Source organism: Callithrix jacchus, chromosome 17 (assembly GCF_049354715.1).
Source record: "Callithrix jacchus isolate 240 chromosome 17, calJac240_pri, whole genome shotgun sequence".
NCBI lineage: Eukaryota > Metazoa > Chordata > Mammalia > Primates > Cebidae > Callithrix > Callithrix jacchus.
Window position 1 is genome coordinate 14651041 of NC_133518.1, and position 15034 is coordinate 14666074.

The 15034-nt window shown below is 40.0% G+C and overlaps 1 protein-coding gene across 2 annotated transcripts in view; it reads right to left on the reverse strand.

Moving 5' to 3' along the window:
• The window catches only part of FNDC3B (fibronectin type III domain containing 3B), a 373196-nt gene that overhangs the window by 13236 nt on the left and 344926 nt on the right, over positions 1-15034 (reverse strand). For both annotated transcript variants that reach the window (XM_035277983.3, XM_035277984.3), the window contains exons 24-25: positions 4708-4874; positions 2079-2206 (exon numbers count right to left, since the gene is read on the reverse strand). In XM_035277983.3, the coding sequence (XP_035133874.1) occupies positions 2079-2206; positions 4708-4874 (295 nt within the window). The remainder of the gene's footprint in view (positions 1-2078; positions 2207-4707; positions 4875-15034) is intronic.

The window sequence follows — 15034 nt, forward strand, 5'->3', positions numbered from 1 at the left end:
TGAAGTACTCAAAACACCTTGTTTAAGTTAATGTTTGCTGAATAGGGAGAAGCCAAAAAAAAAAAGAAACCAGTACAAATTGTCCCTGACTCAACTGTGGCTTTTCATATACCACCACTCTCCTTAATCATTTCTTGGTAAATGCAGGAAGCACATGGACACGTGGAGAAAGCTAACCCTCATCTACTGAGCCTGCCATGCAGTACTGTGTTTTCACCTGTTTGCAACAAGAAAGACTCGGTTTATAACTGTTTACAATAAGAAAAATATTCTGTGGCATACATATGTTTAGGCATCAGTATATCAGCATTTATATGCCCCTGGGTCTAAATTATGGCATTAAACAAACAACAGATTCAAAACAAACCGTCTGCCAATAAAATCTAAATTACCAAATAGATTCACCTATAGTTTGGCAATGACCGATGTGTACAGAAATCGAGTAAATAAGGCTGCCTTTTCAACAGGGAACAGCAGTCACCATGCTTTGGGAAGCAGAATATTTTTCCAAGAACAGGTGGAAAAGCACGGCTTGTTGAATGAAAGGTTTTTACAATACAATGGCAAATGTGCGAGAATGTACTGTTTAGAAACAAACTGTTGTTAAGCGTCAAATGATATGTTGTAAAATTTCTTAACACCTCATGTTTTAACCATTTTCACATTGCTATGGAACAGAAAAAAAAAATCTCTGTTTTCTATTTCCATGTCTTTAGCTAAGACCCTGAAACCAATCATATCTTTCTGGTAAAATGAAACAATTTCACATGTAAGTTATTTACTCTGAAATGGAATATATTGTATAAAATGAGATTCAAAAATGAAAGAAACCATAGTGTCCTTGTTCTTATTTCAGAGGAATGATGGGAACTTTGGTGACATCATCCACTGATGTTGATCCACACTGGGAGATGTCATATTTAAGATAAAGACTTTTGTTTAAAAGTATTAAATCTTTTATCTTTACATATTAACAAAGTACAGCAAAATGTCCAAAATTACTTTTTTAACATTTTATTTGCAAGTATTCTTTATTATCATATAACAAACACCAATGAGCAATTTAACAGAAACTCTGAATCAAATGATTTTCTACTTGTGTATTTGGAGTTGAATAAAGTTTTTATAAATTACTCTAGTGTTTCAGAGAACAGGTGGCATTTATCATCATCTTTATTTTTGATATAAATGAATTCCCCTATTAAAAGTGCTGGTGAAGAATGGACCATCTGCTTTCCTAATGGAATACACAATATTATATCCTGATTTGACAAAAACAGTTGAGTTCTAGGCACTATTATGAAAGCTTACAGAGCATCTAAATCCTTCAGAGTCAGTGATCTGATTCTTCTTTGGAAGAATTAAGAATCAACAAGGGCTATGAAAAATGATAAAACTAACTTACTATCTGGCTATATTCCAACTGCATTCTCTCTTGCATGTGTTTATTATGTGATTTACAGAGGCTTGCTACTCAAATTATGGTCTGTGGACCAGCAATGTCAGTGTCACCTGAGAGAGTGAATCCCCACCCAGGATCTACCAGATCAGAATCTGCATTTTAACAGATGCCCAGGTGATTCCTTTGACATTAAAGGGTGACAAGCATGACTTAGAGCTTCTGAACCACGGGCCTCCAGGGCCTATGCATCAACAACCTTAACCTTCCATTACTTCTACAAAAAAGGGAGACAGGATAGGCTTCAGTAGTTAGGTTAAGACTACTTCCCCTCTATAGTAAAATCATAAGTACTTTACTTTTCAATTATATAAAGACTTTGATACTTGCAAACCTCACAAACCTCACTGTTAATGTCAAATACAAGTAAACTATTTAAACTCTTCATAAGACAAGCTTATGCTTGAGAGCTGATAATTGAATACGAATACCACCATATACAAAATGAAATGTAAACTAGGGCTCACCCACCCTGAAGAATTAGTAACAAGTATATGTTAGACAGTTTCTACCATTGATTTTAAGAAAAACATAGTTCACTGAGTCATTCATAGCAATGAGCAGAGGCACAGAGCCAGCCTGACTCAGTTGCATATGTGCCATCCACACTGGATCTTACCTGTTTGTACTCAGATTCTCTTCCAACCAATACCTGCAGAATGTAGTTCACAGGGTCGCCTTTCATTGGAGGTACCGTCTCCCATAGAATTTCACATGAATTTCCTTCTAACTGTGTTACTCGAGGTGCTGAAATACAAATCCACACATCCAAGCTCAAAATTCAAAGTATATTAACAGTCAACACTTTAGCACTATTAGTAAAAACCCAGAGAGACAAGATTGTGCTTATGTTTGCCTTGACTGAGAAATTTATTTGTCCAGCCTCTCATAAAACCAGCAGGGTACCCTTTAGGTACAGAGAAGTTACTCCATGACTAAATAGCCATTGATGAAAATCCTTTGCTTATTATCCCATTAATAACAGCTTGATGTAGATCACATCTTTTGTTCTCCTATGACAATTGAGTGTCCTCTGTGGCTTAGGCCCTGTACAAGGTATCCTGGGAGATGCAAAAACAGACGAGACAAACCTTGTTTTTGAGAAACTGAAGATTCAGTTGAAGGAAGGAGAGAACAAGATATGAGACACATACAAAAAGAAACATCAGGCAATAACAATGAGAGGTACAAATGAAATGTTGGGGATTTCCAGGGGAGGAAAAGAACATATCTGGGTGAGGGTCTAAGGAATGTTTAAGGAGCAGGTGACATTTAAGAACAGTCCTGGGGAATGGTCAGCATTGAAAGCCTTTAAAAATTAAATTATATTTATATATATTTTATTTTTCACCTACTGAACTCCTCATTCTCATTTAAAGCTAAATTATGTAAGTCTGTAGTAAAGTGCTTAAAATATTCTAGATTTAAAAAATATTTTCATGACTTCTATCTCTATAGCTTGATTCAATATGACATTTTCCCATTTTGTAACTAGAATGCATATCTGGCTGTCAGAACCTTCTTATATTTTAATCTCTAATTACAGGCAACTAATTCTTTAGAGTTGTTTCTACTTGCAATTCTGTATGAATACTGTTTCAGAAGAATAAAGCTTTCCATAAAAAAAATAAAAAGAAGAAAAAGGAGCCTATCCAGGAAATACTTGGTAAAAACTGCAAGCAATTTATGAAAAAACTAAATAAGGAAGCCTATCAGATTAAACAGTCCACCAGTTAAGGCAATAATTTCCTGAATCTAAGAGAGGAAGACAACCTGATCATGTGTCAGAGTCAGAAAACTGCCCTTCTGAAGGAGAAGGGCTGGAAGATGCAAGCACTATCAATGTGCCATTGTATTTTTTGTAAAATGAATCCCCACCAAGAATCACTTTGAGAGGCAAAGACAGTACTCCTTCATACTAGAAAGACCCCTGAAGCAGGATAATTGATCAATATGGCCACTCTTCCTTGGTACCAACAAACCAAAGCAGCCAGTGTGCTCAGACATCCTTTCTGCTCTAACTGAAAAGCAAAGCTGCACCGAAGGGCCAGGCCATTTACTGCCAAAATGACCTGGCAAGGCTGTGCATGTGTATGCACATGCATATTAGTTTCTTAGTCACATAAAGAAGGGTCTGCCAAAGAGTCTGCAAGGCAGGAAAGCAGGAAGGTATTTACCCTAAACTAACCCTGGAAGGAGTTATGAGGTTCACAGAATCCAAGCCAAACCCTGGCCCAGGTCCTGGAGAGCTCGTGGAGTTGACTTTGTGTCCTGGTTGTAGCTGACATGCCTCCTCCACATGGAAGCAGAGAGTCAAACATGTATGTGAGGATCTTTTCTGCAGGTTGTACTTACCTCGCTATCTGTCAGCCTTACGGTTATAGCTGGATAAAGTCACTTATGCTATTTGTCCCCTTAAAAACAAGCTTCAGAGACCTCCACAAGAACCACAGTACTTGTAGACGATGCAGCACCCTCGCAGCACCCTCAGGAGTCCATGAGGGGCTGGGTGGATGGGCCAAGCTTGCTATGGCTCTTGTTACTATTTCCTACCTTGCAAGTCAGCTGCACATGCAGAGCTCTGTGGCTAGAGAACAGGCTGAGGGCTCAGCAGACCCGGCAGGAGGAGGGTGCAGGCAGAATGTCTTTTGTTCACTAGCCTTGACAGATATGGGGGAAGATCTGGATACATGGGGCTCTCACGACGTCTGCAGTACCTGATCCCATTAAGGGGCCAGAGTAGGAAAGTAGTTACCCACAAACTTCAAGATAAGTACCCAAGGAGATTAGAGCACCTCGCTGCTACAGCTTTCCAAAGGCATCACTCCACACCAAAAGCTGTGGGCCAAAAGGGAAAGGCTGCTGGAGTTGCCTAAGTCAGTCTCTAGGCACCAAAGTCACCCAAAGGTGAATGCCAACCTCTGCTTCTCTGAATGTGTAAGAAAGGGGAGTCTGACTCCTTCCCTGGAAAACTCCCTTAAAGGCTGTAGCACCAGGAATTTGACCCTTATTTCTACCCATCGTTGTTAATAAACATGCATACATACAAAGAAAAGTCATTATCTATAGGCCTTTTCCTTTTAAGGCCTCTCATTTCCCCCAGACAACCCATTGCTCAGTCTTCTTTAGAATGTTCTTTTGATTCTGTCTTGCTGACATTATACTGAACATCAGAAAAGAGCTTCTTATAAGTCCCATCAGTTCCTTACTCTCACAAGAGTATGAGAGAGAATACACAGTCTACACACCTTTGATGGTGGGGGGGACACTTTTGGTTGTGCTGAAGGTATAGGTTTCTGAGAAGGGCCCTTCCCCAGCCTCGCTTGCTGCCTGGATTCTGAAGGAGTAACATGTGAATTCCGTCAGTCTCTGGACCTTGTAGGTGTGGCTGGGTCCTCTGTAGATTGAAATAAACCTAGAGGAAGGAAGAGAATCAATTAGCCATCTGAACTTCTATTAATGACAAGAAATTAATTATGATGCCCTAGTGGAGCCGATTAGGCCAACTTGGTAAACACTCTCCATAAAGACTAAATTAATAATCAGCCAGCTGGTATATCAGGGTTAAGTTTAATGTCTAAATGTATGTTTTTATAAAAGAAAAACATAAACTTAAGCACATAGAAAGACTGAAATGAGACTCCTTTAATTAGGATTTAGATCCTAGAAACATCAGTTGTTCACAGTAATTTACTAATAAAAGACAGAATTTTCAAATATTTCATAAGGGTAATACCTACAACTTGATAGCATAATCTTCTATGTACTAGGCAGTGAAGTTACTGTTAACAGGATATCCGAGAAACAAGATGCCCTCTTTAGCCAAATTTTGCAAATAGCTGAGGTTTAGCCAGGAAATGTTTTTAATTTTAACATTTATCTATCTTGCCAAGAGCTTTCAAAGCCCCTTTCCTCAACTGCTAAAGAGACATTTAGGATTAAAGATTATTAAGAACACATGTAAAAAGAATAAAAATACTGTGTTCACAGAATCATCCATCAGGTTTATCAGAATCAGACAAACAGCACAGGTGGGCTGGGCAGTTCGCACTGACAGCTTTTGGCTCCTTCCCCCACCTGAGCCAGGACTATTTTTCAGTTCTCTGTTAATTAAGATTTCCATGAAACGTTAAGCATAGAAGGGACAAAGATAAAAAAAACAAGGCCTTACGTTTGAGGTGGTTCCCCCAGGGTCTTAAAAACAACATTCTCACAATAAAAACATATTTGAAAGCTACAGTATGCTGTCATCTTTTTTAAAAATAGAGTTTAACTGTAAAATTTTGGAAATAACATAACTTCCCGTAAGTCATCCAGGATCTTTAGTAGATTCAGTATTTGAATGCTGCTGGTCCAGTGGACACTTTGAGAACCACTACAGAAGCTAATCCAACCACACTGCCTTGTTCCTAAGACAGACAGGCCAACAGATTCTACACGTCCAGGGCTTCGTCACAGCATCTGAGGACAATCCACTGTCTTCAGATACTATTGGTCGGCCACTAACAAAATCATAATCCAACATGTCTGACTCTTGGGCCAATTTGGCCTAGGGGCAAACAGAATTTATGTGTTCATTTAGCAAACATTTCTTGAACATCTGCTGTGTGCTGGCTCTGTGGATCTGAAGGATGCATAAGACCTAATAATCCCTGTGGGTAAGCTGGTCCTGTGTGTGGGCAAGGTTTTCCAAAGCAGAGCAGCAGCTTTTCCATGTGCTGGAGAACAGTCCCTCTGGATGGATGAATGAATGGATGGAAAGATAGAGAGATACAGATCTAAAACATGTTTTTTCCTTTTTTTTTTTTTTTTTTTTTTTTAAATACAAAGCCTGTCAGAGTCAATGCTTACTTTAAAATATCCACGTGTGTATTCATCAGCCTCTGCAGTCAAGTTCCTGAGTCCTGGTCATTTCACCTATTTAGTGTTCTGTCTGCTTTACTGTGTAAGGAAGTGCCTTTTATTAAAGGCTGAACATTTTTAATTTCAGGGAAAGCCAGAGTCCAGGCTGAAACCCACAAATACCATGGCAACCTATTTAGCACTCTTGACACATTACTACCCTAATGAAGACTTCCTTGCTAATGCTAGAGACAAACAGCTATTTATTAACTCAGCCTAACCTAGTCTACAGGCTCTAACAGGAGTAATTGCCCTTAATTATGTCACAAATTGAAGTCATGGCTTAAGAAGTGAGAGCGTTACATCTTCATTACAAACCTGCCATAAAGCTCAGTTTTTAAAGGAGTTTGGAGAGGACTATTAGGCTTTCCTGCCATGCCACACTCTAAGGAGGGTGCTTCCTTTTGAAAATAAGTTCAATATATATGTGTACCCAGATCCAGTTATATACGTAGACAGTAGCATTCATAGTCACAAAGGAATTTACTAAAGCAAACTCAGTACTCTAAGTTTGTAGCATAATCCACATTGAACAGATAACATACATATCAACTTTCAAATACATGAAAATCTGTTTCTAGCTATTTTGTTCCTTTAACTTCTTGTTTTGCTTTTGCACTGGAGCATTTTATTAATTTTAAAATTGCATTCCAGTTTATGAAAAAACATAGTGGAAACAGCTGATAGTAAAGAGAAATTTAAAATCGTATTTACGTCTGGAGGCAGTCTTACTTAGAAATCTAAAAAAGACTGCATTTGTGTCTAAAAGAAAGTAGGAGTGACTGTGAAGGCTCTGGGGGAGATGTGACTACATAGGATTTCAGCTTTAAAGTTCAATCACCGTATCTTCAGTGAAGGCGGAGTTAGGCAGCTATAGGAGGCCCACCTTGGAGCTGCAAGTCCCCTTGGAGAGGAAGTTGGGAACTGGCAGCCTGGTGCTTGCTCCCAGCAGAAGGGAGCTGAGAAGAGGAGGCAAAGGGGTAGTTCTTGCTTCTTTCAGCCTCTCCTAGAATAAGCATGTGTCTAACTGGTCTAATGCAGGCCACTGCCAACTCTGACAAAAATGAATCATGATCTGCTTGTTGCTGTGGTCAAAGCCAGGCCTGTCTTCCCCCAGAAAGGGCACGGGAGAAAATTTTGGGAATGGCATGGAGAAGAGCTCTCTTATTTCGTTCTCAGGACGTGTATGGAAATAGACAGAATAGATGGTAACTAATTCCTAGGTCAGGTAATTAATCAGATATCAAGCCCGCAGGAGGGAAGGAGATGATGGGCATAACACAGGCCCTCTCCTAGGTGAAACAGGTATGAGGTGGGAAGGGGAGACATCAGGAATCCTAAGAGCTTTGGGTCAAACAGCCCAAGGCAGGCAAGCATCAAGTGTCATTCCCACAGCAAATGGCCATCTAGAAAAACTGATGTACCCTGTCCTTTTGGGGCCTGTGCACTAAGGGGAACACACAGGCCCCAGGTCAGAAGAGCTGACCAATGATGCAAGGTGATCATAGCTAGTGCCTTCTGAAGGCTTTCTCCAATCATCTCACTCTGAAGTGTGCCCAAGAGCCACAGGGAGACATGAATGACAGAGGGAGCAAGTCTGCACATTATTAAAAAGCTGACACTTTTCTCACTTTACAGATTCCTCTACCCTTTCATCTTCTTAAGGAACTAAAAGAGGTACCAATAGAAAGAGAACTGCAAGAACGAAACCATGGCATGAAAGAGATGAGGAAGATTTGGTATCAATTTTTTATACTCTGAAGATCCTATATCACTGCTATTTCTAATTTCATGTCATTTTACTCTTTTTGACGAAGAAATTCATTAAATGCATAAGCACATAGATTCTTGTTAAACTTCTACACCCCCTAAACATGTGGGTACTTGGTAGGCTCTCAGTAAATGCAGTTTCTAAGACCAGAATTGGCTCTGTAGACTATGAGACACAAAACAAAGCAAACAAACCTCATCAGTTTGTTTTACAAGGTTGGAAAAGCTGAAGGGGTCCCAGAATGGCATCCCTCTCACTTTCATCCCATGAAGTTTTCTTGACTTGGAGAGAAGAGTTGTGCATGTGACCAACACCACACTGTCCTGGTGAGTTCAGGCAAAGAGCTGTTGCTCAAAACACCAAGATGGGGCAGTGGGCCCAATTCACGCACTGCCTACAGTGTCAGGAATTTTCACTTAGAGAGAAGAAAGATGGGGAGAAATGCTCTCTTATACTAAGAATATTTACTTGGAAAGGGGAAATAAACAGGTTAGAAGTGTGAGTAGGTCATTAAAAGTTTATAGCCTAAATGAATTCTTGATGGCTCTGCCCATAACTTGTTTCAGCTTTGACTGTAGTATCTTCTTGAAACAAGACACTTAGACGGCAATAAGCACACATGAGTTTTAATGCTGGTGATTTACCAATGGATAAAAAATATTCTGCATAGTCGGCGCTCCATAGCTCTGGGTTCCATAACTGTGGATCAACCAACTGCAGATGGATAGAAAAGAATGGGGGAGGCCGGGCATGGTGGCTCACGCCTGTAATCTCAGCACACTGGGAGGCTAAGGTGGGTGGATCATGAGGTCAGGAGTTCGAGACCAGTCTGGCCAATATGGTGAAACCCCGTCTCTGCTAAAAATACAAAAATTAGCCAGGTGTGGTGGTGCATGCCTGTAATCCCAGCTACTTGGGAGGCTGAGGCAGAAGAATCACTTGAACCCAGGAGGCGGAGGTTGCAGTGAGCTGAGACAGCGCCACTGCATGCCAGCCTGGGTGGCAGAGTGAGACTCGGTCTCCCCCTGCCCCCAAAAAGGAGAAAGAGAGAGAGAGAGAGAGGAAATAATGGGGGAATAGAAAGGATGCTTGCATCTATACTGAACATGTTTCTTTTTTGTTCTTGTTACTCCCTAAACAATATAGTATAACAACTATTTACATAGCAATGACATTATCTAAGGTATCATAAGTAAACTAAAAATGATTTAAAGTATATAGGAGGATGTGCATAGGTTATATGCAAATACTATGCCATTTTATATAAGGGACTGGAGCTTCCATGGATTTCAGAGGTGGAGGTGTACCCTGAAACCAATCACCCGTAGATACTGAAGAAACAACTCTGCATGATATTATAATGGTGGAAACACGTCAATATACATTTGTCCAAATCCATACAGTGACCAAGACAAAGAGTAAAGCCTAATGTAAACTAGGGAATTTGGGTGATAATGATGTGCCAATGTCTGTTCGTCAGCTGTAACCGATGTCCCACTGTTGTGGATGATGCTGACCACAGGAAAGGCTGTGGATGTGTGGGGCTAAGGTGGGACGAGGGATAACTTTGTACCTTCAGCTTAATTTTGCTGTGAACCTATAACTGCTCTAAAAAATAAAAATAATTAAAAATGAAAAACAAAGTTCTACATGTCTGTGAATACCAAATGACTTGCCTGTTGGAGTACCCCACAGCGGGACGGAGCAAGGTTTCAAGAGCAGAAAGACATACACAGAGCTTAGCCAGAATGCAATGCCTGTTCCCTTCACTGTAAACTTGAACAAGTCAGGTAACTTTCTATGGCTCAACTGTCAGACAACTGTCTCGTTCGCTTGGCAGGAACTCTTATGAGACTCCAAGTAAATTCTATGACTCCTTATTGAATATGTACTAGGAAGGCAAACAACAGATTCTGGGCATTTTCCAGAAATTCTAGGGGAAGGCTTACTTTCAATTTCAGTATTTTAGGCTTTAACATTGTTTGACTTTTTGCACTCAACTGCCACTGAAGGAAGAAGTTCCATCATGTTAAATCTTTAAATGTTCCTTTACTTTAAATTACTATGGGGGAAATAATAACATACATGAACAATTTAGGATGTTTAGGATGTTTCCTTAAAAGAGTTTTGTTTTGAAAAAAAATCCAAGAACGCTCTAACTGGCCTAGAACTTAAATTCATGGTGGAAAATAAAAGAGAATGCTAATGCTTCTACATTTACTACCTTGTTATTATCTTAGAATCCCTAGGCCACCTACAGGCTCACAGCAACCCATTAATATTAACTCCACAAAACGCTCTAACCTCCTGACCTAAAATGACCTGTAGTCTACTAAAAGCTGCAAATGGCACCTTTTTCAAAACACGTTTCACAATGTCCCAGATCAACAGCTCAGCACAGCGATATTCAGTAAAAATGACATCTTTTTTTTTTTCTTAATTTCCCCCGGCTCTAAGGATTGTGTGTGTGTGTGTGTGTGTATGTGTATGAATGAGAGAGAGAGAGAGAGAGAGAGAGAGAATTTCCTACGTTACTCAGGTGGCATTTGGGAACGAACAGTGCTCAAAATAGAAATGAATAGTATTCGTCCTCACTCTGCCAAGAACACAGAGTCCTACCATGTCTATGGAGAAGCAGATGGCATCAGGTGGGGACACCTGAGGCAGGGTAGGTACGATACCTAAATTGATTCTCACCGTGGCAAGAGTCCCCACTTACCAACTGAGCACCAACGTGCCAACAGCTATTGAGAAAAGGGATTAATTTCCTAACCCTCTGTCCCTGGCTATATATGGACCTTTTGGCTTGTGAGTAATCAGGCTGTAATATTGCTTCATTAAGGGGCTGAATTTTTTCATGCTCCTTTACTAAAAGATAAAATTTCACTATACCTACTGATAGTGGAAATTCTTTACAAAGAATAAAGGACTAAAACAAAAAACATTCTTTTTTTGTTTATACTTCGGACATTAACATATTAAAATGGAGATTTATTTATATTCAAAAACAGGATGACTAGAATTTCTAAAGACCACTTGAAAAGCTTGCAAATTCCTGCTCTCCTACTTAGCTTTCAAGTATATGCAGTGAACTTCGTCTTCAAAGATGCCACTCCCAGAGTTTTCCAAATTTCTGTTTGCCTACTTCTATTTTAGTGGCCTTGTCTCAACCTGAAAAAAAAAATGTTATCTAATTCCATTGTTATTTGGTTTTAGTAAATGAGAGGTAAAAGTGTAATCTGACTTCTATTTCTGGTCCATTTAAGATCTCAAACAGTTCATCTGCCGTCTCTCACCTCCGCTTGTGCCTGGACATTTTAGCCTGAGACTGCCTAAACTATTCGTTTCAAAGGCCACACTTTTATCCTCCTTTCTAAGAAATAATAATGTTTCTCTCTTTTTTTATTTTTTGAGATGGAGTCTTGCTCTGTTGCCCAGGCTGGAGTGCAGTGGCACAATCTCAGTTCACTGCAACCTCTGCCTCCCAGGTTCAAGCAATTCTCCTGCCTCAGGCTCCCAAGTAGCTGGGACTATAGGTGCCTGCCTGCCACCATGCCCAGCTAATTTCTGTATTTTTAGTAGAGATGGGGTTTCACCAAGCTGGCCAGGCTGGTTTTGAACTCCTGACCTCATGATCTGCCAGTCTCGGCTTTCCAACGTACTGGGATTACAGGCATGAGCCACTGCCTCCGGCCAAAAATGTTTCTAAAATCTTTTTTTTTTCTCCATCAATTAAGGACTGAAGACAGCTATCATTATTTGCATCTTGTAGTAGGGGAAATTAAGGCATAAAGAACTGAAGGAATATGCCTCTAGTCACCTAGAAATCCAGCAACAGATCTGGGATTTTGACAGAGATTTGACACCATGTCAAAAATCATGATAGCCTTCTGGTGGATATAATATGAAAATGTCACTTATCAAACAAAGATGATCATAGGGATCAGGTACTAGTCAGAGAACCACTGGAAACAAACCCTGGGGGTTTCTTATGGGCCGGGTCCTGAGCTGGCTGCCTCATGTCTATTTCATTTAATTCAGCAAAGTGGTCTGAGAAACGTTAAACAGGAGTTTGTTCTACAATAGGCAGACTGAGAAAGTTCACACCTCCTCAGTGCTCATATACTCCAGACATTTTTTTTTTAAGAGTCAGGGTCTCACTCTGTTGCCCAGGCTGGAGTGTAGTGGTGTGATCACAGCTCACTGCAACCTCAAACTCCGAGGTTCAAGGGATCCTCCCACCTCAGCCTCTGGAATAGCTGGAATCCAGTGTGCGGCTCCATGCCTGGCTAAGTTTTTAAGAATTGTTTTAGAGAAAGGGTCTCACTATACTGCTCAGGTTTCCGGCCACTTTATTAGCTGCCTAGTGTGTATTGTTTCAGGGTTTTTATACGCAGATTCTTTCTGTCCCTCTCTAATAGCCAACAGGCAGGCTCCCTGTACACATGACACAGCCCCTCTAATTTTGCTGGTCAAAAGGAAAAGTGTCCTGGGCACAAAGGCAGAGTTAATGGAGGGCAAGTGGTAATTATCTGCTCGATCAGACCCCCTCTTCCCCCAGCCCAATTTCATGGGAGCCTTGGTTTAAAAAACACTACTGTCTGACTAAACCTCAGTAACAGATTAACCATAAATGCATTCCTGGAATTTATGTTCTTCCCGCCTCAGTGCTGTGTACAATTATCAGGGAACATAGGCCCACGGGGGTCAGGACAAGGGGCAGCATCAACTCCAATTCTGTCAGGGCAGCATAACATTTCAGTTCAGTAACACAGATAAACACATCTTTAAAATCGTCGGCACAGCGCTACAATCTGAAAATGCACACGCTGATGCTGTTATTCTAGTGCCTGTATTAGGTTAATGTAGTTTTATGGAAATGTTTACTTTGGAGATATATTTTTCTTGTATAACATGGGAACCAAAGACATTCGTATCTTCTGTGCTGAATCTGTTAAGAATAACAGACTTAATCACTCTAAGGCCAAACTAATTTAATTTCTGTTTTGCTGTTAAATTAAATATCTTATACCGTCTGCTTATTGTTTAATGTTAATTTGTTTCCCTCAGCAAAACAAGGTCTGATAGTCCACATATCTCATAAGGCCTAGCACATAGTAGTAATTCAAGAAAAAAAATCACTGATTGAATGATCATAATCTAATCATTGGAATAAACTTAGTTCTATAAACATGAAGCACCGCTTTGAGGCTGCTTCCTACATAAATATGGACTGGGAATCTTCAGTATCGTAAGCCAGAATAAATGGGAAACAAATGTCCTACACCAGGCAGAAGAATTACTTCAACACAGCAAGTCCAGGTGATCTAGATGAATTCTAGGCTGATTTGCCTGGAGCCAAGAATTTGAGCAAGATGCTCTTTGGGATCCCTTTTGTTTACAAGAAATATGCCCAAACTTAAGGGGAATAAAGCACCAGTTCTCGAAATAACAACATAGAGACAGTTACTTGGACAAAGACTCAGGGCATCTTTCTGTGCTTTGGAGGATGTGTCTGTAATTTCCATCCTACCCCAAGTCTTCATGACTGTCTTCATCCCAAGGCTCCCCAAGCACGAGGTTACAAGACTGGGATCCTTTTAAGACTCATCCAATCTGTCAGCTTTTCTAAGAAGCCTTCTGTGTTCATTTGGTTTTAAGCCTACCTTAGAGGCCGTTCTTTAGCTTTCCCTGTATACCCCATACACGTGTCAATCTTCAGGCCTTCCACATCATCATTTGCTTTAATGCATCTGTGTCCTACCATCAGCCACCAGACTGTGGGCCCCTTAAGGGCAAGGGTCTACCTTAGTCATCTTTGTCCATCCAATACTTAAACAGTGCCTCTACTTGAGGCATAAAACTCCAATAATTGTAAGCTGAAATCAATTTATCAGAAACGATGTATTTTTTTTTTTTCACCTAAATGGTAGAAGGCTTTGATAGAAAGCCTACTTTCTACTATTGAAGAAGTAAATAATGTAGACAAAGATCTCAAAGCTTAGCACTCTGTAGGCATGCAATAAACAGAAGCTTCCGGGGAGGAAGGCTTCAAAAACAACAACGAAACCATAAAAATATGTTTCCTTTAGAATGTTAAAAACATTTTTGGCTAAACATTGTATTTATAAATCTCTGCGTCAGTTCAAATGTTTTGAGTGAGAGGTATATAAATCAACATCGTAAATCAGCACAACACAGGTGCAGAACTTTAGGGGTTTTTAGACACTATGTAGTTACTCTAAAGGGAAGTTAGTATTTTTCTTCTTATTTTCTTACTTACGACTAGCAAAAGATAAAAATATGAAGAAAAAAGGGCAACATGCCTCAATTATTTACAAGGGACGCCTTTTCATAAAGGATTTAATTCACAAACATTCTACACTGATTTGCTGCTTTAAGGTGCAAAGGTGAAAGGACAGCAGAAATCATCTCCTAGTTTAACCCCTTTATTTCATGAATGAGGAAATGTGAAGAGCAATAGTTCAACTCTTTAATCTGCTAATTACCAAGCACAGATATATTCATTTTCATTTTTCTTCTGTTACAAAATATGCTTTAAGTGCTAAGAACAGGTAAACAGCTGGCTAGGACTCCCACACAACTTAGATACCAGCAGCTTCCTTTTCGAAGTCCCACAGTGCCTGTGTAAAAAGTGTTCATGGTAACACTTTGAAGCTGCTTCCTACATAAATATGGACTGGGAATCTTCATTATGGTAAGCCAGAATAGATGGGAAACAAATGTCCTATTCCAGGGGGGAAATCCTTTCAGTACAGCAAGTCCAGGTGATATAGATGAATTCTAGGTTGATTTGTCTTGAGGAAGGGTTCTTGCAAGATGCTCTTTGGGACACCTTTTATTTACATAAAATACGCCCAAATTTAAGGGGGGGAAAATCT